The following is a 27136-nucleotide window of genomic DNA, read 5'->3' on the forward strand; positions in this document are numbered from 1 at the left end:
CACTGCTGCCTCACAGCGCTAGGGACCCGGGTTCGATTCCCGTCTCGGGCAACTGTCTGTGTGGAGTTTGCACGTTCTTCCCCGTGTCTGTGTGGGTTTTCTCCGGGTGTTCTGGTTTCCTCCCATAGTCCAAAGATGTGCAAGTTAGGTGAATTGGCCGTGCTAAATTGCCCCATAGTGTTAGGTGTAGAGGAATGGGTCTGGGTGGGTTGCTCTTCGGAGGGTCGGTATGGACTTGTCGGGCCGAAGGGCCTGTTTCCACACTGTACGGAATCTAATCTAATCTAATCACTGAGTCAGCCCGATGGGCTGAATGGCCTACTCCTGCATTTATGTCCTCATGGTCTGACAAGGAATCTCTGCCAAGTAGCCCTCCCTTCAGTTGGAAGGGTTGCATGTTAATGACAGAGGGGATGGGGCTGAAGTGGTAATGTCCCTGCCTCAGGAATCCAGAGGGCCGGGCTAATGCACCGGATAGATCCTTTCAATTCAATCCCATTGCTAAACTGGGGATTGAAAGCTGGTCTCAGGGAAGCCAGCCATTCCCACTGCTGTCGATTACTATTAAAACCTATCGGATTCACTTAAGGAAGGAAATCCGGTAAATCTAGCTCCCATGTGACTCCTGCCCACCCCCGGTGGCTTGGGCAAGGGATAGAGCTGCCCTTGCCACCAACCTCCTGTGAAAGGGGAAAAGATTTCAGCTCGAGACTGGGATTTGTGGGGTGTGGCCGCGATGCCTCCTGCAGTTGAGCTGCTTGGCCATTTCCCCCCCCCTCCCCCTCCTTGCCCAAACCTCCTGCAGGGAGTCTGGGGTCAACAAAATCCTGGAGCGGGGAGGGGGACAAAAAGGGGGTTGTGACAGGCAAGTGACTGTGTGGGTTTTGAGCGTGGAGCTGGGGGAGGGGGTTGTGGGGGTGCGTGTTATATTTTTGACAACATACACCGTAATTTTAGCTTGCAGGTCCCCTTTAAGTAACATGGGCTCTGACTGGAGGGAGGAGCTTAGTTGAACCTTAGAGGGAGATAGAGGGAGCGAGAGTAATTGAGTCAACAAAGGGTTAAGGAGGTGTAGGAGTTGGTTCAGAAATATCCTGGCTAAGCATCATTTCATGGAACGGATGCTCTGACAGAAACAGCAGCGTATGTGTGTGTGTGTCAGTGAGTGATCCTCAGCATTTCTCCAGGGATACGGTACGTGTGGGGTAGTGCAGGGGGTTATCTGGGGGGTGGGGGAGGTTATCAGGGGCTTATTTAAGGCCATGCTAATGGGGTAACACTTCAAGCTGGGGTTTGGAGTGAAGGGTCTTTTCCCTAAGGTGGGGGGTGGGAGGGGTGGATGTAAAACTATGGGGCATATTTTTAAGGTGGAAGATTTAACAAGGACGCGAGGGCTAACTTTCTAAAGTGGAGAGTGGGTCGTGTGTGGAATGAACTGCCAGAGGGCAGTGGTGGGTGCAGTTACAGCATTTAGAAGGAATTTGGAGACGTTAATGAATAGGAAATTGGAGGGATACCAGCCAAGGGCGGGCAGGTGGAACCAGTTTAGTTTGGGATTATGGTCAGCACGGACTGGTTATACCAAAGGGTCTGTTTCCACGCTGTATGACTGTATGGCTAATAGGGTCACATTTAATGCTGGGGTTTATCTGGGGGGGGTCTTGGTGTTAAGGGGCTAATGAGGTAACATTTAATGCTGGGGTTTGTCTGGGGGTCTTGGTGTTAAGGGGCTAATGAGGTAACATTTAATGCTGGGGTTTGTCTGGGGGTCTTGGTGTTAAGGGGCTAATGAGGTAACATTTAATGCTGGGGTTTGTCTGGGGGTCTTGGTGTTAAGGGGCTAATGAGGTAACATTTAATGCGGGGTTTGTCTGGGGGTCTTGGTCTTAAGTGGCTAATGAGGTAACATTTAATGCTGGGGTTTATCTGGGGGGGGTCTTGGTGTTAAGGGGCTAATGAGGTAACATTTAATGTGGGGTTTGTCTGGGGGTCTTGGTGTTAAAGGGCTAATGAGGTAACATTTAATGCTGGGGTTTATCTGGGGGGGGGTCTTGGTGTTAAGGGGCTAATGAGGTAACATTTAATGCGGGTTTGTCTGGGGGTCTTGGTGTTAAAGGGCTAATGAGGTAACATTTAATGCGGGGTTTGTCTGGGGGTCTTGGTGTTAAAGGGCTAATGAGGTAACATTTAATGCTGGGGTTTATCTGGGGGGGGGTCTTGGTGTTAAGGGGCTAATGAGGTAACATTTAATGCGGGATTTGTCTGGGGTCTTGGCACAAGGAAACATGTGACAGAAGGGCTTATCAGGGTGGGGTGGAGGGAGGTCCGTGGGATCGACTTGTGAGTCCACGTGGATGTCTAAGGGATTGTATTAAACTGAGTTCATCCTGGGGAGTGGGGTTTTCGGGAAACAGGAAGGGGTTTATAAATTCGCCTGCTGTGGAGTGAACAGAAGGTTTTCTTTTGGGGGAAAAAAAGTCTTTTATTTGGAAACTGCTGCTTGAAGTGGGAGGAGGGGTTTTCGTTTTCCACACAGTCTGATCGTGGTCAGATGTGTGTGTTTGTTGTAGATAAGGGATTGCTGAGCAAGCTGGCCAAAGAAAAAAACACAATGTTCACCAGCCTTCAGGTAACCTCCAGCCCGCGTTTCCTTTCTGTGACTGGAGATATCTTTCGACATGCAAGCGCAGTTGTACATTTGTGGAAACTCAAGAGGCAGAGAGTTCACGTTGAGGGGTCTGGCTTGTCATTTTGCGTGTTGACTGATGTTTGACATGACTCTCAACCTCACTGGCTAGGAGCAGTACTAGCCTTGGAGGAATGCCAGAGAGAGAGAGAGAAGCACAACAGGTGAACTGTTTTCTGCCTGGCAGAAGCAGGTAAAGTGAAACCCCCTCACGGTTTCAGTATTGTTTAATGTTTGTGTGTGGAATGTGGGGCGGAGTTATCCCAGACTCTCCCAAAGAGCGGAAGGAAAAGACTGTGATATATTTGACTTTGGGAGCAGTAAAGGCTATCGAAGCTTGAGGTAACCCTTGATGTGCTTTCTGTTTTGCTTCAGGAAACTATGAGAGAAGGTGGGAGGTAGGGGGGGGAAGGAATTGACTGAGGCAGGTCTCAGAGGGTAAGAACCTACCTCTGACACAGCCACCTTGCCCCTTCTGAGAGACTGGAAAGCTGTGGGTGGTTCTGGTAGATTCAGCTCAGCATCTGGATCCAACCTGCCCAAGCCGGCAGCGAGAGAAGCAATGTCATTTTGTAAATAAGGAGAAATGCCCGAGGCTTGAGAGATCTGGGGAATTGGCGAGAGGAAGGTACAGTGACTTTTAAAAGAAGCTTTTTTTTCTCTCTCTCTGAAAACCCTGCCTGAGTTTGGCTGCTCCGGATCGCTGGAGATGAGGAGGTTTGTCAGATGAAGTGAGGCTGAACAGTTTAGGCCCACGCTGAATTTAGGAGAATGAGAGGAGATCAAATTGAGGTAATCAGGCGATAAACGGCGTGGATAAAATGGACATGGAACAGACTCTTCCTCCTTGTAGGTCACGGCCTTTGGATAAGGAGCCAAATTTAAAACCAAGTTGGGAAGAAGCTACATTTTAGATTACATTACAGTGTGGAAACAGGCCCTTCGGCCCACCACGTCCACACCGACCCGCCGAAACGTAACCCACCCATACCCCTACGTTTACCCCTTTATCTAACACTACGGGCAATTTAGCATGGCCGATTCACCTGACCCGCACATCTTTGGACTGCGGGAGGAAACCGGAGCACCCGGAGGAAACCCACGCAGACACGGACTGTCCAAAAGGATTGTGAATCTGTGGAATTCACTTCCCCAAAGTGCGGTGGGTGCTGGGACAGTGAGTCAATTTTAAGGAGGAGTTAGACCGATATTTAATCGGTGATGGGTTGAAGGCAGGAAATTGGGAGTGAGGAGTGAATCAGCCATGATGGAATGGCGGAACCAATTGATGGGCCAAATGGCCTAATTCTGTCCCTCTATCTTATGAACTTCTACTCTGGTCTTTTTCTGTCAGAGGTCCGTATTTATGCCTCGTTGCCCACACAGTGGGTTCCCACTTCAGATAGGTAGAGGAGGGTGGTCAGCATCCCAAGAAGGTGTGGGGAATTGTGGGGGGAAGCAGGGAGAGGGGAGTGTTCTTTAGAAACTCTCTGAACGGGCAGATTTCCCCCCACCTTGTCATGAATCCTGACTAAACAAGACTGGAAAAACATAAACAGAAATTGCTGGAAAAGCTCATCAGGTCTGGCAGCATCTGTGAAGAGCAATCAGTGTTAACGTATTGGGTCCAGTGACCCTTCCTCAGGACTGACGGTAGCTGGGAATTACAGAAGATAGGGTGGGGAAAGGGGGGTAAGGTGTAAACGGTCAGTGGGGATAGAGCCCAAAGAGAGAGAAGAACAGTTGGACAGATGAAGGAATGGCTAATGATCAGTCTGGGAGGGTGACTAACTCCTGATGTGGGCCGTAAGTGGCTAACAATGCGTTGCTAACAATGACGACTAGGCCTGGTGTATGGGGCTTGGGGTGAGGACATGGAAGAAGGTGCCCTCAAGTTATTGAACTCCATCTTGAGTCCAGAAGGCCGTGGGGTTGCCAAGCGGAAAATGAGGTGCTGTTTTTCCAACTTGCACTGAGAATGGAGAAAAGGGTTCAGAAAAGATTTACAAGGATGTTGCCAGGGTTGAGCTACAGGGAGAGGCTGAACAGGCTGGGGCTGTTTTCCCTGGAGCGTCACAGGCTGAGGGGTGACCTTATAGAGGTTTACAAAATTATGAGGGGCATGCATAGGATAAATAGGCAAAGTCTTTTCCCTGGGGTGGGGGAGTCCAGAACTAGAGGGCGTAGGTTTAAGGTGAGGGGGGAAAGATATAAAAGAGACCTAAGAGGCAACTTTTTCACGCAGAGGGTGTTGTGTGTATGGAATGAGCTGCCAGAGGATGTGGTGGAGGCTGGTACAATTACAACATTTAAGAGGCATTTGGATGGGTATATGAATAGGAAGAGTTTGGAGGGATATGGGCCGGGTGCTGGCAGGTGGGACTAGATTGGGTTGGGATATCTGGTCCGCATGGACGGGTTGGGCCGAAGGGTCTGTTTCCATGCTGTACATCTCTATGACTCTATGGCTATTTGTTCAGGAGAGTGACCCACATGTGTTGAGAGGCTTTGTCGGGAATGTGCAGGGTCAGAGTCCAAAAGAGGCGCTCAAACCTCCAAATTCTGCAGGCCCAGCCCGTGCCACTACAGTCGATCTGCTGATCGTGTGTAGGGCTTAGAAACCATCAGTCCTGAGTGGAAGCAAGTAACCCTCGATCCTGAGAGACTGCCTGAGCAGAAGGGAGGAGCTGACCATTCAGCCCCTCTATCCTGTTCTGCTATTCAATGAGATCACAGAGTCATAGAGCACGTAAACAGACCCTTCGGCCCAACTAGTCTGCACCGACCCTCTGAAGAGTCATTCCCCAACCCTATTGACCTATATTTACCCCTGACTAATGCACCTAACCTACACACCCCTGGACACTATGGTCAATTTAGCACAGCCAAATCAGACACATCTTTGGACTGTGGGAGGACACTGGAACACCTGAAGGAAACCCACGCAGACACGGGGAGAATGTGCAAAGTCCCCACAGACAGTTGCTCGAGGCTGGAATCGAACCCGGATCCCTGGCACTGTGAGGCAGCAGTGCTGACCAGTGAGCCACTTATCCGAATGCCTTTTAGATGATGTAACTGTATACACATCCACCACTTCCTCTAGAAGTTCATTCCACATACAAACCACTCTGTAAAGAAAAATTGCCTCTCGTGTCTTTTTTTAAATCTGTCTCCTCTCACCTTAAAAGTATGCCCTCTTGTCTTGAAGTACCCCAACCGAGGGGAAACAGACCTGCCATTCACCTGACCTATACCCGTCATGATTCTATAGACTTAGCTGATCTGTGTGTTAATTCCAGTCAAGGTTAGAGTGGTGCTGGAAAAGCACAGCAGGTCAGGCAGCATCCGAGGAGCAGGAAAATCGACGTTTCAGGCAAAAGCCCTTCATTAGGAATGAGGCTGGGAGCCTCAGGGGTGGAGAGATAAATGGATAAATGGTACGTTGACTCCAGCTCACAGTCTTGTGAGTAAAGGCTAAACACATTTGGACTCTACACAGTGGAGTTTAGAACAATGAGAGGTGGTCTCATTGAAACGTATTGGATTCTTAAGGAGCTTGACAGGGTCAATGCTAACAGGATGTTCCCCCCCATGGGAGGGTCTCGAACCAGACGGCACTGTCTCCGTATAAAGGGACCCCAATTTAAGACTGAGATGAGGAGGAATTTCTTCTCTGAGATGATTGAGAGTCTTTGGAACTACTTGTCACAGAGAGCTGTGGGTGTATATTGAAGCTTGTGAGAGATTCTTAATCCGCCGGGGAACGAAAGGGCAGGAAAGTGGACATGAGGAATGTTGGAATCGGCCACGATCCTATTGAATAGGGGAGTAGAATTGAGGGGCCGAACAGCCTACTCCTGTTCCTATTTCTTACGGTCTCCCTAACCTGGTTCCCTCAGCCTCACTAAAGTGGTAAAATTTGGACCCATCTCCCCATCATGTGACCTTGGGTCTCTCAATTCCCAGTCCAGTGAATTTAGTACTGCCCCACCCTCTTCCCTCAAGGGAACGATTATGTTTAAAGGGTTAAACTGCCTCTTGTGTTTCCTCTTAGTAACAACTGCATCTTCACCTTGGTATTCCAACCAGGATTATAACTGTGAGCATTGAATTTAAAACTCTCCGTGTTTCTAACTCTGTTTGCTTCTCCCAACTCTGTCTAAGTTCGGGGGCTGAGATTTTTGCTGGGTTTCTGTCTCTGAGGCAAAGTTTTGGATTTGGTTGCTTAGCAACTGAAGTAAAAGCCATAGGCCTGGGACCCAGATGAGGTAACGTTTAAATTTAGTTCATTACAAACACTATGCCCAGTGGGATGCAGTGTTGTTTTTGTTTAAATTAGGCATTTCCAATGGTTCCATACGTGTTTTTTTTAAAAAGTTATCAACCTTTAACCATACAACTGCTGGAATCTGAGGTGCTTCTGGCTTTACTCTTCCCCCTTTCTGCACAACCCATGTTGTCCATTTGGAAGTTTAAAAAGTAATTAAAAAGGTCCTAGAGCGCTGTATGGCCAATGGCCTACAGTTACTGTGGTAAAGCAGGAAACGGGATGGCCAATTTGTGCACAGCACGATCCCAGGGGGAGAACGGATCCATTGTTCTGCTGTGAAACCCTTACTTTTGATTGTTTTAAACACCCATTACAAAGACATGAAGATCATGTTGTGAAACTTGGAAGAATTCAGAAAAGATTTACAAGGATGTTGGAGGATTGAGCTATAGGGAGAGGCTGAACAGGCTGGTGCTGTTTTCCCTGGAGCGTCGGAGGCTGAGGGATGACCTTATAGAGGTTTATAAGAGCATGGATAGGATAAATAGGCAAGGTCTTTTCCTTGGGTGGGGGAGTCCAGAACTAGAGGGGCATAGGTTTAGATTGAGAGGGGAAAGATATAAAAGAGACCTAAAGGGTAACTTTTCACTCAGAGGGTGGTGCGTGTATGGAATGAGCTGCCAGAGGAAGTGGTGGAGGCCGGTACAATTGTAGCATTTAAAGGCATCTGGATGGGTATATGAATAGGAAGAGTTTAGAGGGATAGAGGCCAAGTGCTGGTAAATGGGACTAAATTAGGATATCTGGTCAGCATGGACAAGTTGGACCGAAGGGTCTTTTCCTGTGCTGCATGACCCTATGCCTTGGTAAGACTGGAGCTGAAAATGTGTTGCTGGAAAAGCGCAGCAGGTCAGGCAGCATCCAAGGAACAGGAGATTTGACGTTTCGGGCACAAGCCCTTCTTGAATCTCCTGTTCCTTGGATGCTGCCTGACCTGCTGCGCTTTTCCAGCAACACATTTTCAGCTCTGATCTCCAGCATCTGCAGACCTCACTTTCTCCTCTAAGACTGGGGAGTATCTCTCACTATGTAACTTACTGCGAGCGTGCTTGTAAGACGACAACAACAGCTTGCATTCGTATGGTGCCTCCTATGCAATGAAACATCCTGAGGTGTTTCCAAAAACCTTGACATTGAGTCACGTAAGGTAATGGTGGGCGCTTGGTGAAAGAGAAGCATCTTCAAGGAGGAGGGAGAGGGTGGAGAGGCTTTGAGGGGGATAGGGGGAGGGGGGAGAATTCCAGAGAGCGGCTCCCCAGTCAGCCAAAGGCATGGCCTTCGATGATGCTGCGATTATAGATGGGAGGTCAGAATTGGAGGACCGCAGAGGTATTCGTCGTGGGTTGGAGGAGATGGAGAGAGGGACGAGTCACAGCCTTTTACAGTGCAGAAGGAGGCCATTGGACCCATTGTGTTTGTACTGGCTCCTGAAAGAGCCCCCTAGTTGGTCCCACCCACCAGCATTACCTCAGTAGCCCTGTAAATTCATCACTTTCAAACAGAAATCCAGCTCTCGTTTGGATCTGAAAATTCAATTAGGAAGACAGCACCTGGAAATACTGGTGCTGCGCCCTCACATGCAGTTTGAAACCGTTACAGTGCCATTGGTGTGATCATCAATAAACAGTCAATATCTCATCTCAGCGGTGAGGGTCTTCACACTGAGTGAGCATTTACTGTTGCCAAGAACCACCCTGGTGTGCATGTCCGTCCATCCTGCAAGGTAGAAGGACAGAGAGAGAAATGATAAGATACTTATTAGCCAAAGCACAGTGTTGATGGATAGGGAGGTATAAAAGAGTTGGTTAGGCTGTCACTAGAGTATTGTATGTAGTTCTGGAATTCACATTATAGGAGGGATGCACTAGAGAAGGTGCAGAGGAGATTTACCAGGACGTCGATGGCTTGGACAGAATTACCAGGATGTTGCCCAGTCTGGAGAGACGAAAAGAGATCGGACTGATTGGATTTGTTTCCCTTGGGGCAAAGGAGACTGGGGACATGATAAGGATGGATAAAATTGAGGAGTATCAATATTTATTTGTTATTGTCACATCTACCCAGGTAGAGTGAAAAGTTTTGTTGTGTGTGCAGTATAGGCAAATTTAGATTAGATTCCCTACAGTATGGAAACAGGCCCTTCGGCCCAACAAGTCCATACCGACCCTCCGAAGAGTAACCCACCCAGACCCATTTCCCATATTCACCCCTGACTACGGGCAATTTAGCACGGCCAATCCACCCTCACCTGCACATCCCTGGGCACTATGGGGCAATTTAGCACGGCCAATCCACCCTAACCTGCACATCCCTGGGCACTATGGGGCAATTTAGCACGGCCAATCCACCCTCACCTGCACATCCCTGGGCACTATGGGGCAATTTAGCACGGCCAATCCACCCTAACCTGCACATCCCTGGGCACTATGGGGCAATTTAGCACGGCCAATCCACCCTAACCTGCACATCCCTGGGCACTATGGGACAATTTAGCACGGTCAATCCACCCTAACCTGCATATCCCTGGGCACTATGGGACAATTTAGCACGGCCAATCCACCCTAACCTGCACATCTTTGGACTGTGGGAGTAAACCGGAGCACCCGGGGGAAACCCACGCAGACACGGTGGAGAATGTGCAAACTCCACACAGTCAGTCGCACCTGGGTCCCTGGCGCTGTGAGGCAGCAGTGCTAACCACTGTGCCACCAATCATACTGTACAAAGTGTATCAGGGAATAGAACAGAGCAAGGAAATACAGTGTGACGGCTGCAGAGAAGATTCACAAAGGGTGGAGGTCAACGTTAAATATGAAAGTTGAGAGGCCCAGTCAGAAGTCTAATAAAAGCAGGGAAGAAGCAATTCTTAAGGTCCTGGGCAGGGAAGTTGCTGTATCAAACCGTGATGGATCCGGACAGAGGGCTTTCTGTGATGCAGCGATAAAAACTGGTGAGAGTCTTTATGGACGTGCCGAATTTCGTTAGCCTCCTGAGGAAGCAGAGGCGTTGTTGTGCAGGGTAGACAGAAGGAAACCTTTCCTCTCAGTGGAGGAATCAGTGACTGGGGAGGGGGTGGGGAGCGCAGATAAGGGGAATAAGGTTTACAGAGGATGTGAGGTAAAATGTTTTCAGTCGGTGGATGGTGGGAATCTGAAACACCCTGCCTGTAAGGGTGGGAGAGGCAGAAAATTCTCATCACATTGAAGAATTGTGTGTCCACTTGCTATGCTGAGGTCTATAAGGCTCTGGGCTACATGCTGGGAAATGGGACGAGAAGTGTTCATAGAATGCCTCCCGTGTGGAAACGGGCCATTGGGCCCAACAAGTCCACACTGATGAGTGTCTGACCCAGACCCATTCCCCTACATTTACTCCGACTAATGCCCCTAACCTGCACATCCCTGGGTGCTATGGGGTACGGCCAATCCACCCTAACCTGCACATCCCTGGGCACTATGGGACAATTTAGCACGGCCAATCCACCCTAACCTGCACATCCCTGGGCACTATAGGGCACGGTCAATCCACCCTAACCTGCACATCCCTGGGCACTATGGGACAATTTAGCACGGCCAATCCACCCTAACCCGCACATCCCTGGGCACTATGGGACAATTTAGCACGGTCAATCCACCCTAACCTGCACATCCCTGGGCACTATGGGACAATTTAGCACGGCCAATCCACCCTAACCTGCACATCCCTGGGCACTGTGGGACAATTTAGCACGGCCAATCCACCCTAACCTGCACATCCCTGGGCACTATGGGACAATTTAGCACGGCCAATCCACCCTAACCTGCACATCCCTGGGCACTATAGGGCACAGCCAATCCACCCTAACCCGCACATCCCTGGACACTGTGGGACAATTTAGCACGGCCAATCCACCCTAACCTGCACATCCCTGGACACTGTGGGACGATTTAGCACGGCCAATCCACCCTAACCTGCACATCCCTGGGCACTATAGGGCACAGCCAATCCACCCTAACCTGCACATCCCTGGGCACAATGGGACAATTTAGCACGGCCAATCCACCCTAACCTGCACATCCCTGGGCACAATGGGACAATTTAACAAGGCCAATTCACCCTAACCCTCACATCTTTGGAAGGAAACCAGAGCACCCAGAGGAAACCCACACAGACGCAGGGAAATTTGTGCAAACTCCACACGGACAGTCGCCTGAGGGTAGAATCGAACCCGGGTCCCTGGTGCCATGAGGCAGCAGTGCTAACCACTGAGCCACCGCAGGCATTAGGTGGCTGTTTATGATTCGATAGGCTGAAGGGCCTTTCTCTGTGCTATACGCCTCCATATATTTGACTCGGGCACTCTCTCCTCTGAATTAGCTCCTTGTAAGTTAGCTCCTTAGCCACTCCAGGTTAAGGCTGACACCGACAGTGTGGTATTAACGGCTGAGCGTGTTGGGGGGTGTGAACTGTCAGGAATTCTGTGCTTCGGAGGAGGAGGCATTTCGGAGATTCTGTCTAGCTTCTCGGGCGGTTATTATTTTGATGAAGAGTCGAGGATTGGGGAGGATTTACCCAACGGTCCTGGGGCCAACATTTATCCCTTACTGCCCAACACGATTGAGCCATTCAGCAGGGAAACAGACCCTTCAGCCCATCACATCCATGCTGACTGGGTTTCCTATACTGACTAGTCCCATTTGCCTACATTTGGCCGATATGCCTCTAAACTTTTCCTATCCATCTCCCCATCCAAATGTCTTTTCAATATTGTCACTGTACCTACATCTATCACCACCTTCCATTCACTCACCACCCCCTGTGTGAAAAAGTTGCCCCTCAAGTCCTTTTTATATCTTTCCCCTCTCACCTTAAACCTATACCCCTAGCTTTGGACTCCCCCACCCCTTGGCTATTTACCCTATCCATGTTCCTCATGACCTCCATAAGGTCACCCCTCAGCCTCCAAGGCTCCAGGAGAAAAAAAGTTCCAGCCTCTCCCTCTAACTCAAACCTTCCAGTCTCGGTAACATCCTTGTAAATCCTTTTGGCACCCATTCCGGTTTAGTCACATCCTTCCAATAGCAGGGCGACCAGAATTGTACACTGCACACCAAAGGTGGTGTGTTGAACAGCCATAACATGATGTCCCAAGTCCTTTACTTCATGACAAAAACAGAAATTGCTGGAAAAGCTCAGCAGGTCTGGCAGCATCTGTGCAGAGAAATCAGAGTTATCGTTTCGAGAGGGTCTGGTTACCCTTCCCCCGATCTCATTTTTGTTCATTTCTGATTGACAGCATCCACACTTCTTTCAGCTGCTAGACTTAATGCTCTGATTAGGCGAAAGTGAGGAGTGCAGATGCTGGAGATCCCAGAGTCATGCTGGAAAAGCACAGCAGGTCAGGCAGCATCCGAGGAGCAGGAGAACCGACGTTTCGGGTAAAAGCCCTCCATCAGGGATGATGCTCTGAATGAGAAATGAGCCAAGCGCCTTCATCAACACCCAGTACACCTGTCAGGCCACTTTCAGGGAGCTATGTACCTGCACCCCAAGGTCCCGGTTTGACGACTCTCCCCAGGACCTCCACCTTTAATCGTGTAAGTCCTTCCCTGATCAAAATGCCGCAGCGGCCTCCTTTATCTGCTCACTCCTTGCAGTGTAGCTTGTGGGAGAGTGCCCATGCACAAGTTTGGCTGTTGGGTTTCTGTCTGTAAGTTTGCTCTGGGTCGATAAACAAGGGGGGGGGGGGGGGGGGGCGGGGACTTAGTGTGCCACATACGATGATATTAGAGAAGGGTATGATACCTTCTTGTGTAAAAAGCTGTGGGTATTGTGGTTGCTATGGCGGTGACTCCAGTGCTTGTCTCGATTTGCGCTCGGCCGTTTCATTGGCAAGTGGTTGCCAGGGAAAGATTTAATTCCCTCTGCTCCGTCGAGGGAAAAGGTGAGTTAATTATTTAGAACTTAATTAGTGGGCGAGCTGCTGTGACTGCAGGAGGATTAGGAAGAGCTCAGTCAGTAACGACAGGGCTGGACGGTTACTGAACAATACAAGCTGCAGCCTCGCTGGGCACAGGTATGTACATTCTGCTGCAAGTTACGAGCCCCCCTGATCCTTTCTCCATACGGGTCATGGCGTAAAAATGGCCGTGACTGAAACAAATCTGCATTCGCCGTGATTTTAGGAACAAGCGAGTTTATGGGCACGTCATGGTGAGGCAGCCTGTGATATAGAGATGCACAGCACAGAAACGGACCTTTCGGTCCAACTCATCCATGCTGATCAGATATCCCGACCTAATCCAGTCCCATTTGCCAGCACTTGGCCCATATCCCTCCAAACCCCTTCCTATCCATGTACCCATCCAGATGCCTTTTAAATGCTGTCATTGTATCAGCCCCCACCACTTCCTCTGGCACCTCATTCGCCACCCTCTGCATGAAAATGTCGCCCCTTAGATCCCTTCTTGCCCCTCTCACCTTATACCTAAGCCCTCGAGTTTTGGACTCCCTACATTGGGGGGAGAAAAAAAATCTTGCCTATTCACCCTATCCATGCCCCTCATGGATTTATAACCATCAGCCTCTGATGCCCCAGGGAAAACAGCCTCAGCCTATTCAACCTCTCCCTGTAGCTCAAACCCTCTAACCCTGGCATGATCCTTGTAGATCTTTTCTGCACCCTTTCAAGGTTAACAACATCAGGCAGGTGTGACTAGTTTGATTTGGGCTCACGTACGGCGTGGATTGGTTGGACCGAAGGGTCTGTTTCCATGCTATCTGACTCGATGGCTCTATAACGTCCTTCCTATAGCAGGGAGACCAGAATTGAATGCGGTGTTCCAAACCAATGTCCTGTGCAGCTGACCTCTCAACTGCTATACTCAATGTCTTATAGAGTATCCAGCTTTTTGTGTGTGTGTGTGTGTGTGTGTGTGTGTGTGTGTGTTCCACCTGAGCATCCGCCAGTGATGGGATCTTGCCATTCCATGTCTGTCTAAATTAAAACGGTGCAGGTCCAAAGTACTAGTCCAGGTAAAATGGGTTGACTGGTCAGCTTAGGGTCATTGTGGCAATTGCTTGTGTGAGTGGGTTACCAAATCCCACTTGGTACTGTGGAGGGGAAGTCACGAAAGGGTAGAGAGAGACACTTTGCTCCTCAAAGTGTTCCACGTGTTTCGGGAGTACGTTAACTCTAGCACAGTTCCCTTTTGACTCTTTGTCCCAGGCCGAGGAACACGAGAACCAAAATCCAGACTGACGTTCCCTGGTGCAGTGCCAAAGGACCGCGACATTGACTGAAGGCACCACCCCGTCCTGCCCTCTCCAGTGGGCGCAAAAGGGAACCCGCTGGCCTCCTGTCTCAAAGGTGAGTGACGGGCGTGTCACCTCTGTGGACAAGGTCATTCAACGAGAGAAAAAAGAAACGGATGGTCAGATCACCAACTGTTTTCGGGAGTCTGCTGTGCCCAGATTAGTTGCTGCGTTTGCGTTTGGAAAATGTGACTGCTCTCCAGAAATTACTTTGTTGCTGACAAGGCTTGCTGGGTTATCCTGGGGCTGTGAAAGGTGTTACAGAAAGAGGAAAGTTCCTCTCTCTCTTCCTCTCCCTCTCTCTCTCTCTCTCTCTCTCTCTCTCTCTCTCTCGCCATTCTCTGGTTGACCTCATCCCTTTATACCCTCGAGTAAGCGATATCCTGGTGCTCTTGTGGCGCAGTGTTAGTCTCCCTGCCTCTGGCTAGAAGTACTGGGTTCGAGACCCACTGCAGGTCCAAATCGGTTTGAGTGTCGATCTGCAAATCCCTCCAAGGCTGGTTAAGAATGGGTGAGATTCCTGTTTAGCCTGTGACGGGAAGGATTTGGAGTCTGGGTCATTGCTTCCAAGTTACAACATGAAGGAAAAGTGTAAGCTGCTACACCAACTCAGATCCATGGAATTCCGGTCTCCTTCCTATCGGAAAGATGTTGTGAAACTTGAAAGGGTCCAGAAAAGATTTACAAGGATGTTGCCAGGGTTGGAGGGTTTGAGCTACAGGGAGAGGCTGAACAGGCTGGGGTTGTTTTCCCTGGAGCGTCAGAGGCTGAGGGGTGACCTTATAGAGGTTTATAAAATCATGAAGGGCATGGCTAGGGTAAATAGACAAAGTCTCTTCCCTGGGGTGGGGGAGTCCAGAACTAGAGGGCATAGGTTTAAGGTGAGAGGGGAAAGATATTAAAGAGACCTAAGGGGCAACTTTTTCACACAGGGGGGGTACGTGTATGGAATGAGCTGCCAGACAAAGTGGTGGAGGCTGGTACAATTGCAACATTTAAAAGGAATTTGGATGGGTATATGAATAGGAAGGGTTTGGAGGGATATGGGCCGGGTGCTGGCAGGTGGGACTAGATTGGGTTGGGATATCTGGTTGGCATGGACGGGTTGGACCAAAGGGTCTGTTTCCGTGCTGTACATCTCTATGACTGAGAGACCCGGAGGGTGGGGTGGGGGAACTGTTGGTAAAGTTAACTGGAAAGTGGGTGTGAGCAACAACACAGCATTTGATCTCTGTTCTGGCCTGCATGGGTACCTCAGTGATTGATTTATTGCTGTCACATGAACCGAGATAAGATGAAAAGTGTTGTTTTGTACACTCTGCAGGCCACTGATACCATAGAAAGTACATCAGAATAGCAGAACAGGGTGTAGAATACAGTGTTACAGCTGCACGGAAGCTGCAGAGAGAGAGAGAGAGAGAGAGCTCGGAATTGACATTTGAGAGGTCTGTTCAAAAGACTGATAATTTTAATATCTCCTACCCGTTAGAGGTGGATGGAAGAGAGTATGATTAAGGGCATGGAATGCGCTGCCTGTGGGAGTGGCAGAGTCAGAATTATTGGTGACCTTTAAGCGGCAATTGGATAGGTACATGGATAGGTGCACAACATCGTGGGCCGAAGGGCCTGTTCTGTGCTGTACTGTTCTATGTTCTATGTTCTAACCAGGGTGGGAGGGGTCTTTGATTACGTTGGTTGCTTTCCTGAGGAAGGATAGACGGGGAGGTTCTGAGGAAGGGTCACTGGACCCGAAACGTTTCTTTCCACAGATGCTGCCAGACCTGCTAAGCTTCTCCAACAATTGTGTCAATGGATGGAGGGCTGGTCTGGCCGATGGACTGGGCTGTGTTCGCGACCCTGCTGGGGTCAGACCGGGGTGGGGGGGTAGAGGGGGCAGGGTATGCAACGAGACCCACCCACAGAGACAGCGGTAATGTCGTGGGTACTCAAAGTCAAGTCCTGCCCTCTGGGGGCAGGGACGGGGAAAGAAACATGGAGCTCAAATCTCACCAGCTGGCAGAATTCCAACTGGATCTAGCATATGGTGTCAGGGAATGGTCAGATCTGACGGGGACTGTTTGCGAAACCCATCTGGCTAACTAGTGTCCTTCCGGGAAGGGGACTTACCCAGTCCTTGTCCAGGGTCACAGCAGCACGGTTAACTTTGATCTACCCTCCGAACTAGCCTCTCCATTAGGGGTGGGCCAAGGGAAAAAGTATTGTCCTGTCTGAAATTCTCCGTCTCTCCCCATTCAGGTCCGACTGATTTAGCTGAAGAGAAATCCTGGGAGGAGGACCCCTCCCAGCCGAGGCATTCGAGCTCATGTCGCTCAACAATTTCCACTTCATCCACAGCATTAAAAACTCTCCGGCTGTCTTCCGAAGGTTCAAGAAGGACAAGACGAAGAGTCTGTCCCACGGTGATCCGCTGTTCAAGGTGCACTACATGGGCATGGAGAAAATCTACTCGCTGCAGGTGGACCAGACCCGGGAGGTGGTTAACCGCCTGGTGGGTAAGGACGCCTGTAAGACCTGTAAGGACCACGCCTTGGTGGTGAGGCCACGCTATCTGGAGGTGAAGGAGATCTCGAGCGGACGGCAGATCACCAAGACCTACCTCCACGACATCGCCTACTGCACGGCGGACATCGGGCACACCAACGTCTTCCTCTACATCTGCAAGAGCAAAGGGCAGCTCCAGTGTCGCGTGTTCCTCTGTAGCAATGCAGAGAAAGCCAAGGCCATCACTGTCTGCTTGGCCAAGTCCTTTGAGACCGCTTTCAGCCAATGGAATGAGACCTACAACAGCCAGACACAGCTGGTTCCCTCGTCGGGCACTGACCCCATCTCTGACCATCAGGACCATCCTCACCATGGCACTGATAAAGGTGAGCAGACAGTCCCCGGTTCCGCGCGGTCCTGACCTGGACGGATATCGGCCATTCCTTCACCGTCGCCAGAGTTCCCTCCTCTGGATGGGACTGTGTGGGTGTGCCCATACTGGCTCAACAAGGCAGCACCGTGGCACAGTGCCCACTTGTAGTCTCGCCCACAAGGGGCGAGCGATCTTCTCAGGAAAGTAGGAGCACTTCAGCAGCCCGATCCGTCTTACTCCCGCCTCAGAGCAAAGGAAGCAAGTCCCAGCAAGTCCAGCTCTCAGTCAACAAGAGTGGTGCTGGAAAAGCACGGCTAGTCAGGCAGCATCTGAGGAGCAGGAGAGTCAACGTTTCGGGCATTAGCCCTTCATCAGGAATGAAGGGGTGGCCCAAAGGGGCTGAGAGATAAATGGGAATGGGGTGGGGCTGGGGGAAAGGTTACTGGGAATGCGGCAGGTTGATGAAGGTGGGGGGGTGAAGATGGTAGGTTGGAGAGGAGGGTGGAGAGGATAAGTGGAAGGAAGATGGACAGGTGGGACAGTTCAAGATGGCGGTGCCGAGTTGGAGGGTTGGATAAGGTGAGAGGAAACTGGTGAAATCCACATTGATCCCTTGTGGTTGGAGAAGATGAGGCGTTCTTCCTCCAGGCATCGGGTGGCTAGGATTTGGCGGTGAAGGAGGGCCAGAAGGTCAGCCATGTTGAGTGTGGAGACTGTGTGTTTTCTTCAGAGCAGAGAAGGCTGGGGGAGGGCGGGGGCAGGTGACATGATTGAGGCGTACAAGATTATGGGGCTTATGGACAGGGTGAACAGAGAGCAGCTAACTGTTCCCCTTGCCTGAAGGGTCAATCAGGAGAGGGGTATAGTTTTACAGTAAGGGGGATTCAGAGATTTGGGGACAAAAAAAGCCTTTTCACTCAGCAGGTGGCAGAAATCTGGAATGCACTGCCTGGGAAGGTCAGAAACCTTCTAAACTCTTTCAAAAATAAATTTGGACAAGCCCTTCAAATATCATAACATTCAAGGGTATGGAGCAAATGCAGGAAATTGAGATCTGCGCAGCTTTATGTTGGTATAGACTCGATGGCCGGAAAGGACTGTTTTGCGCTGCACGAGTCTATGAAAGCCAATATCTAAGGCAGTAGGCTCAGCTACATGCAATATTCTGGATTAGATTAGATTAGATTACTTACAGTGTGGAAACAGGCCCTTCGGCCCAACAAGTCCACACCGACCAGCCGAAGCGCAACCCACCCATACCCCTACATTTACCCCTTACCTAACACTACGGGCAATTTAGCATGGCCAATTCACCTGACCCGCACATCTTTGGACTGTGGGAGGAAACCGGAGCACCCGGAGGAAACCCACGCAGACACGGGGAGAACGTACAAACTCCACACAGTCAGTCGCCTGAGGCAGGAATTGAACCCGGGTCTCTGGCGCTGTGAGGCAGCAGGGCTAACCACTGTGCCACCGTGCCATGCCACCTTCATCAGGAATAAAGGCAGTGAAGGGCTTTTGTCCGAAACGTCGATTTCGCTGCTCGTTGGATGCTGTCTGAACTGCTGTGCTCTTCCAGCACCACTAATCCAGAATCTGGTTTCCAGCATCTGCAGTCATTAGTTTTACCTCAGCTACCTGCAGTAGTCCAGTTGGCATCTGACCCATCAATCGCAGGAGACTTCAGGGATGTTGGGTAGAACGAGCACTTATGAACATTCCTCTCCTTCACCCAGTACGTTTCAGATCAGGGTAATTTTCAGTGTGTGATGTAGACACGCTCCCTTACCTATATGCAGTGTACAATTCTGGTCGCCACATTACCAAAAGGATGTGGACACTTTGGAGAGGGTGCAGGGAAGGTTTACGAGGATGTTGCCTGGTATGGATGGTGCTAGCTATGAAGAAAGGTTGAATAGGTTAGGTTTATTTTCATTAGAAAAAAGGAGATTGAGGGGGGACCTTATTGAGGTTTATAAAATCATGAAGGGTATAGACAGGGTGGATAGAGACAAGCTTTTTCCCCAGGGTGAAGGATTCAATAACGAGAGGCCACGCTTTCAAGGTGAGAGGTGGAAGGTTTAAGGAGGGATACATGCGGCAAGTACTTCACACAGAGGGTGGTGGGCATTTGGAACGCGTTGCCAGCAGAGGTGGGAGAGGCAGGAACGGTAGATTCATTTGAGATGCATCTGGACAGATACATGAGTAGGTGGGGAGCAGAGGGATACAGATGCTCAGGAATTGGCCGACAGGTTTAGACAGAGGATTTGGATTGGCTCAGGCTTAGAGGGCCGAAGGGCCTGTTCCTGGGCTGTAAATTTTCTTTGTTCTTCTTTGTATGTGAGTTCCACCATGTCGCTGAGCTGCCTCACTCCAACGTTGTGAAACAGGTTAGGATGAATCTGATAAGCATCTTCATGCATTATAATCACCCTTTTATAAAAGGCAAGAGAAATGGTGGAGATATAAATTCTTTCGCATTAATGAAGGAAGAAATTAAATATGTAGATTATTCATTTTAGCAATTCACATTGAAGTTTTAGTGCTTGATGGTAAGGGTATCAAATACTAAGTCAGTAAAAGGAGAGCTAATTAGGCTTTTCAGGAAATGAAATGGAATTGTTTAATCTCTCTTTTAAAAAATTATTTTCCTGCCAATTTTACAGAGATATTATCTGGGAAAACAAGTGTTCGTCTAGTGGTTCAGGTTACAGATCGGTCATGTTTTTTTCCTGCAGCATAGAAGGTTAAAGCTGAGGGGGGGTGATTTGAAGAGGGAAAAATAATAAACAAAATAACTGCGGATGCTGGAAATCAGAAACAGAAATTGCTGCAAAAGCTCAGCAGGTCAGGCAGCATCTGTGGAGAGAAATCAGAGTTAATGTTTCGGGTCATAGAGTCATAGAGATGTACAGCATGAAAACAGACCCTTCGGCCCAACCCGTCCATGCTGACCAGATATCCCAACCCAATCTAGTCCCACCTGCCAGCACCCGGTCCATATCCCTCCAAACCCTTCCTATTCATATATCCATCCAAATGCCTTTTCAATGTTATAATTGTACCAGCCTCCACCACTTCCTCTGGCAGCTCATTCCACACATGTACCACCCTCTGTGTGAAAAAGTTGCCCCTTAGGTCTCTTTTATATCTTTCCCCTCTCACCCTAAACCTATGCCCTCTAGTTCTGGACTCCCCCACCCCAGGGAAAAGACTTTGCCTATTTACCCTATCCATGCCCCTCATGATTTTATAAACCTCTATAAGGTCACCCCTCAACCTCTGACGCTCCAGGGAAAACAGCCCCAGCCTGTTCAGCCTCTCCCTGTAGCTCAAACCCTCCAACCCTGGCAACATCCTTGTAAATCTTTTCTGAACCCTTTCAAGTTTCACAACATCTTTCCGATAGGAAGAAAACCGGAATTGCACGCAATATTCCAACAGTGGCCTAACCAATGTCCTGTACAGCCGCAACTCCTGTACTCAATACTCTGACCAAGAAGTGACCCTTCCTCAGAACTGGTGGTAGCTTAGGATATATTGGTTTTATACAGAAGGTGGGGTCGGGGGAGGGGTTAAGAAGTAAAGAATAGGAGCCCGAAGAGAGAAAAACAGTTGGAGAGACAAAGGAGTGGATAACAATCTGGCTGGGATGGCAAATAGCTATTAATGGGGACCGTTAGTGTCGAACTATAGGTTGTGTGTAATCGCAGACTATGTGATAACAAGGCCTGGTATGTGGGGGTTGGGGTAAAAAACATGGGAGAGCTCTAATCCTAAAGCTGTTAATCTCGAAAGTGAATCCAGAAAGCTGGAGATTTCCCAAGTGGAAAATTAGATCTGACTAGATTCCCTACAGTGTGGAAACAGGACCTTCGGCCCAACAAGTCCACACCGACCCTCCAAAGAGCACCTGGACCTACTTACCCCTGACTGATGCACCTAACACTATAGCTGAAAATGTGTTGCTGGAAAAGCGCAGCAGGTCAGGCAGCATCCAAAGAGCAGGAGAATCGACATTTCGGGCAGGATTCCTGAAGAAGGGCTCATGCCCTAAACGTCGATTCTCCTGCTCTTTGGATGCTGCCTGACCCGCTGTGCTTTTCCAGCAACACATTTTCCAGCAACACTCCAGCATCTGCAGTCCTCACTTTCTCCATCTAACACTACAGGCAATTTAGCATGGTCAATTCACCTGACCTGCATACCTTTGGACTGTGAGAGGAAACCGGAGCACCCGGAGGAAACCCACGCAGACACGGGGAGAACGTGCAGACAGTCGCCTGAGGCTGGAGTCGAACCTGGGTCCCTGATGCTGTGAGGCTGTAGTGCCGACCACTGTGCTGTCCATAATGAAGCCGGGGAACACTGGGTGTGTTGAGGTGGCAGGCAACTGGGAGCTCAGGGTCTTTTTTGCAGACAGAACACGTGTGTTCTGCAAAGCAGTCACCCAGTCTACGCTTGGTTTCCCCCATGTAGGGCAGTGTAAGCAGTGAATGCAGTAGGCCTTATTTTCATTTTGGATTTAAAAGTAACAGAGCAGGGTCGGTAGACAGAAACATTTACGCTAGTAGGGTCTGGGGTAGGAGATTGGGTTCAGAGGACGTAACCTTAATATTGGAACTGAATTGTCCAGGGGTGAGTTTTGAAAATGTTGCTTGGTTACAGGGGACGATTGGAATGTGGACCCCCTCGCCCCTTCGCAAACAGCAGTAGATTTCTGGTGTAATTGCTCATGTTGAAGTCTGAGATCTATTGGCTTTCTCTGACCAATGGTGTTAAGGAGGGTGGAGGCCTGGATGGGTAGGCAGAGAGAGGATGCACATCCGATATAGACCAGGTAGGCAGAAGATTAGATCGCCGACAGTGTGCAAACAGGCCCTTCGGCCCAACCAGTCCACACTGACCCTCCGCAGAGTAACCCACCTAGACCCATTTCCCTCTGAGGAGAAAGTGAGATCTGCAGATGCTGGAGATCAGAGCTGAAAATGTGTCACTGGAAAAGCGCAGCAGGTCAGGCAGCATCCAAGGAGCAGGAAATTCGACGTTTCGGGCATAAGATTCCTGAAGAAGGACTTATGCCCGAAACGTCGAATCTCCTGTTCCTTGGATGCTGCCTGACATGCTGTGCTTTTCCAGCAACACATTTTTAGCCCATTTCCCTCTAAATTGCACTCTAGGCAATTTAGCACGGCCAATCCAGCTGACCTGCAGATGCTGGAGATTAGAGTGGTGCTGGAAGCGCACAGCAGGTCAGGCATTTCACCTTCTTCCAGGTTCTGGATTAGTTAAAGGTGCCAAGGGTTACGGGGAGAAGGCAGGAGAATGGGGTTGAGAAAGTTCTCTGAAAGTTGCCACCCAGGTAAATAGTGCTGTGAGGAAGGCATATGGCGTACTGGCTTTTTTTTTTAGATTAGATTAGATTAGATTACTTAGATTACTTACAGTGTGGAAACAGGCCCTTCAGCCCAACTAGTCCACACCGACCCGCCGAAGCGCAACCCACCCATACCCCTACATATACCCCTTACCTAACACTAGGGGCAATTTAGCATGGCCAATTGACCTGACCCGCACATCTTTGGACTGTGGGAGGAAACCGGAGCACCCGGAGGAAACCCACGCAGACACGGGGAGAACGTGCAAACTCCACACAGTCAGTCGCCTGAGGCGGGAATTGAACCCAGGTCCCTGGCGCTGTGAGGCAGCAGTGCTAACCACTGTGCCACCGTGCCGCCCATTTTATTGGTGGAGGAATTGAGTTCCGGAGTCCTGAGGTCATGTTGCAGTTGTATAAGACTCTGGTGCGGCCGCATCTGGAGTATTGTGTGCAGTGTTGGTCGCCATACTATAGGAAGAATGTGGAGGCACTGGAACGGGTGCAGAGGAGGTTTACCAGGATGTTGCCTGGATGGTAGGAAGATCGTATGAGGAAAGGCTGAGGCACTTGGGGCTGTTTTCATTGGAGAAAAGAAGGTTATGGGGTGACTTGATCGAGGTGTACAAGATGATTAGGGGTTTAGATAGGGTTGACCATGAGAACCTTTTTCCACGTATGGAGTCAGATATTACGAGGGGGCATAGCTTTAAATTAATGGGTGGTAGGTATAGGATAGATGTTAGGGGTAGATTCTTTACTCAGTGAGTTGTGAGTTCATGGAATGCCCTGCCAGTAGCAGTGGTGGACTCTCCCTCTTAATGGGTATTTAAACGGGCATTGGATAGGCATATGGAGGATAGTGGGCTAGTGTAGGTTAGGTGGGCTTGGGTCGGCGCAACATTGAGGGCCGAAGGGCCTGTACTGCGCTGTATTTTTTCTATGTTCCATGTTCTAAACACATCAGCCGTGGTCGAATGGCAGACTCGAAGGGCCGAATGGCCTCATTCTGCTCCTGTATCTTGAGGTTTTGCGGTCTCACAAGCCAGCCAAAATAAATAGTTATAAAAACCACCCAATGCCAGGTTATAGTCTAACAGGTTTATGTGGGAGCACTAGTTTTCGGAGCGCTACTCCATCAGGTGGATGTGGAGAATAAGGTCGTAAGACACAGAATTTATAACAAGAGTTTACAGTGTGACGCAACTGAAATTAGATATTGTCAAATCAATATATTGATTGCTTGTTAAATCTCTCATCTTTTAGAATGACCATGTTATTTTCAGAGCAGCGGTCTGAAAGCTATAGTGTTGGACTATAACCTGGGGTTGGCTGATTTTTAACGTTGTCCATCCCAGTCCAACACCAGTACCTCCAAAAAATAAATAAAAGGACTGTATGAGACAGGCACCCAGAGATCTGCACTTTTGATCTTTTGTTTACCCTGTCTATATTGTTTTATTATCCATAGTCTGACTGTCTGCCTTAATTGTGACCCAGCGTGCATGCCATAAAAGGGATATAACTTAAGTTGCATAACAGTAGATTTAGCAATTCTTTCATTTCTCTGCTGTTTTGTTAGTCACTGCCAAGTATTTTCATTAATGTCAAAACTTGGTATGAATTACTGTTGGCCTGAGTAGCACTAAGATAAGCAAATGAGTTGCAAAAATAGCAATTGCTGGAGAAACGTAGCAGGTTTGACAACATCTGTGGGGAGAGATAAACAGACAATAGGTGCAGGAGTAGGCCATTCTGCCCTTCGAACCTGCACCACTATTCAATATGATCATGGCTGATCATCCTTAATCAGTATCCTGTTCCTGCCTTATCTCCATAACCCTTGATTCCACAATCCTTCAGAGCTCTATCCAACTCTTTCTTAAATGAATCTCGAGACTGGGCCTCCACTGCCCTCTGGGGCAGAGCATTCCACACAGCCACCACTCTCCGGGTGAAGAAGTTTCTCCCCATCTCTGTCCTAAATGGTCTACCCCGTATTTTTAAGCTGTGTCCTCTGGTTCGGCACTCACCCATCAGTGGAAACATGTTTCCTGCCTCCAGAGTGTCCAATCCTTTAATAATCTTATATGTCTCAATCAGATCCCCTCTCAGTCTTCAAAACTCAAGGATATACAAGCCCAGTCGCTCCAGTCTTTCAGTGTAAGGTAATCCCTCCATTCCAGGAATTGACCTCGTGAACCTACGCTGCACTCCCTCAATAGCCAGAATGTCTTTCCTCAAATTTAGAGGCCAGAACTGTACACAATATTCCAGGTGTGGTCTCACCAGGGCCCTGTACAGCTGCAGAAGCACCTCTTTGCTTCTATACTCAATTCCTCTTGTTATGAAGGCCAGCATGCTATTAGCCTTCTTCACTACCTGCTGTACCTGCATGCTTACCTTCATTGACTGGTGTACAAGAACACCCAGATCTCTCTGTACTACCCCTTTACCTAAATTGATTCCATTTAGGTAGTAATCTGCCTTCTTGTTCTTGCCACCAAAAGTGGATAACCATACATTTATCCACATTAAACTGCATCTGCCATGCATCTGACCACTCACCTAACTTGTCCAGGTCACCCTGTAATCTCCTAACATCCTCCTCACATTTCACCCTACCGCCCAGCTTTGTATCATCAGCAAATTTGCTAATGTTATTACTAATACCATCTTCTATATCATTAATATATATTGTAAAAAGCTGTGGTCCCAGCACGGATCCCTGCGATACCCCACTGGTCACTGCCTGCCATTCCGAAATGGAGCCGTTTATCACTAATCTTTGTTTCCTATCAGCCAACCAACTTTCAATACAAGTCAGTACTTTGCCCCCAATACCATGCACCCTAATTTTGCTCACTAACCTCCTGTGTGGAAATTTATCAAAAGCTTTCTGAAAGACCAGGTACACTACATCTACTGGATCTCCCTCATCCATCTTCAGAGTTACATCCTCAAAAAATTCCAGAAGATTAGTCAAGCATGATTTCCCCTTCATAAATCCATGCTGACTCTGTCCTATCCTGTTACTGCTATCCAGATGTGTCGTAATTCCATCCTTTATAATAGACTCCAGCCTCTTTCCCACCACTGAGGTCAGACTAACTGGTCTATAATTTCCTGCTTTCTCTCTCCCACCTTTCTTAAAAAGTGGTATAAAATTAGCCACCCTCCAATCCGCAGGAACTGACCCCGAATCTATCGAACTTTGGAAAATAATCACCAAGGCATCCACGATTTCCCGAGCCACCTCCTTCAGTAGAGTTAACGTTCCAAGATAAGTATGGTACAGCGGGTCGCTCAGTGGTTAGCACTGCTGCCTTACAGCACCAGGGACTTGGGTTCGATTCCACCTTTGGGTGACTTCTGTGTGCACATTCTCCCTGCGTTTGTTTGGGTTTCCTCTGGATGCTATAGTTTCCTCCCGCTGTCAAGACCGTGGAGGCTGGGTGGATTGGCCGTGGGAAATGCAGGGTGTTCACCTTCTGTTCTGTTTTTGTAACTAATTTGTCTGACGGTGTTTCTGCTTCAGATCTCCAGCATCCGCGGACCTTAGTTTCATTTTAAAAAATTTTTAAATTAACTCCCGCACTACTGCCTAACTGCGGTAGTGCTTTTTTTTACCCCCAGCACCCATAGTGTATGTATGCAGGTGTGAGACGCAGTTAGAGACACAAAGTGCACAAATCTTTATTTAATTTCTACCACCAGAAAAATAGGAAAACACCCGAGTGGTAGGTGACAAGCAGTGCCCTTCACATCAAAGGGCAATGCTGTGTGATCAAAACAGTGAAGGGGAGGGCAGGGACTAAATCAAAATAGGGTTGGAGGGGGAAATGATGCACTCCACTCCCTGCGATCTTAGTTTCATTGGAGGCAAATTGATCATTTTTTAATTTGTTCACGGTAGCCCAGCATTTGTTGCCCTCCCTAATTGCCCAGAGATCAGTTAAGAGTCGTCCACATTGCTGTGGGTCTGGAGTCACGTGTAGGCCCGACCAGGTAACAATGGCAGTTTCCTTCCCTTAAGGACATTTGTGAACCAGATGGGTTTTCCCCAACAATTAGTAATAAATCTGGACTACCAATTCCAGATTTTTGTGGAATTCAAGTTCCACCATCCATTGGGGGGGTGGGGAGAGGATTTGAACCCAGGAGCCCAGAACATTACCTGGGTCTCCGGGTTAACAGTCTGGTGATAATATCACTGTGTTGCTGGAAAAGCGCAGCAGGTCAGGCAGCATCCAAGGAGCAGGAGATTCGACATTTCGGGCATAAGCCCTTCTTCAGTTTCCTGAAGAAACCCCACTTTCCTGAAGAAGGGCTTAGGCCCGAAACGTCGATTCTCCTGTTCCTTGGATGCTGCCTGACCTGCTGCGCTTTTCCAGCAACACATTTTCAGCTCTAATCTGCAGCATCTGCAGACCTCACTTTCTCCTCGATAATATCACTGGGCCACCTCTTGGCGTCCTGACTGGGATTTTATCCACTTTTGACGACGGCTGGTGCCAATGAGTTTGCCCCACTCGGTGAGGCTGTGCCAGACTCATGTGGAAATGC

At 49.0% G+C, this 27136-nt stretch overlaps 1 protein-coding gene across 9 annotated transcripts in view; it reads left to right on the top strand.

Annotated features, from left to right (window-relative positions):
• The first annotated feature begins 1064 nt into the window (after positions 1-1064).
• The window catches only part of si:dkey-19b23.8 (uncharacterized), a 28249-nt gene continuing 2177 nt past the window's right edge, over positions 1065-27136 (top strand). Inside the window, exons 1-4 of one of the 9 annotated variants that reach the window (XM_060854726.1) lie at positions 1065-1194; positions 12295-12595; positions 14227-14367; positions 16569-17200. In XM_060854726.1, coding sequence (XP_060710709.1) covers positions 16636-17200 — 565 coding nt within the window. In that variant the 5' untranslated portion in view covers positions 1065-1194; positions 12295-12595; positions 14227-14367; positions 16569-16635. Of the gene's footprint in view, positions 1195-2402; positions 2630-2649; positions 2880-2919; positions 3029-3083; positions 3315-3456; positions 3479-6906; positions 6958-12294; positions 12596-14226; positions 14368-16568; positions 17201-27136 lie in introns of those variants that run through there. The other 8 variants (XM_060854725.1, XM_060854730.1, XM_060854727.1 and 5 more) reach the window with 8 other exon arrangements.

The sequence above is a fragment of the Hemiscyllium ocellatum genome, chromosome 44, assembly GCF_020745735.1.
Source record: "Hemiscyllium ocellatum isolate sHemOce1 chromosome 44, sHemOce1.pat.X.cur, whole genome shotgun sequence".
Lineage (NCBI taxonomy): Eukaryota > Metazoa > Chordata > Chondrichthyes > Orectolobiformes > Hemiscylliidae > Hemiscyllium > Hemiscyllium ocellatum.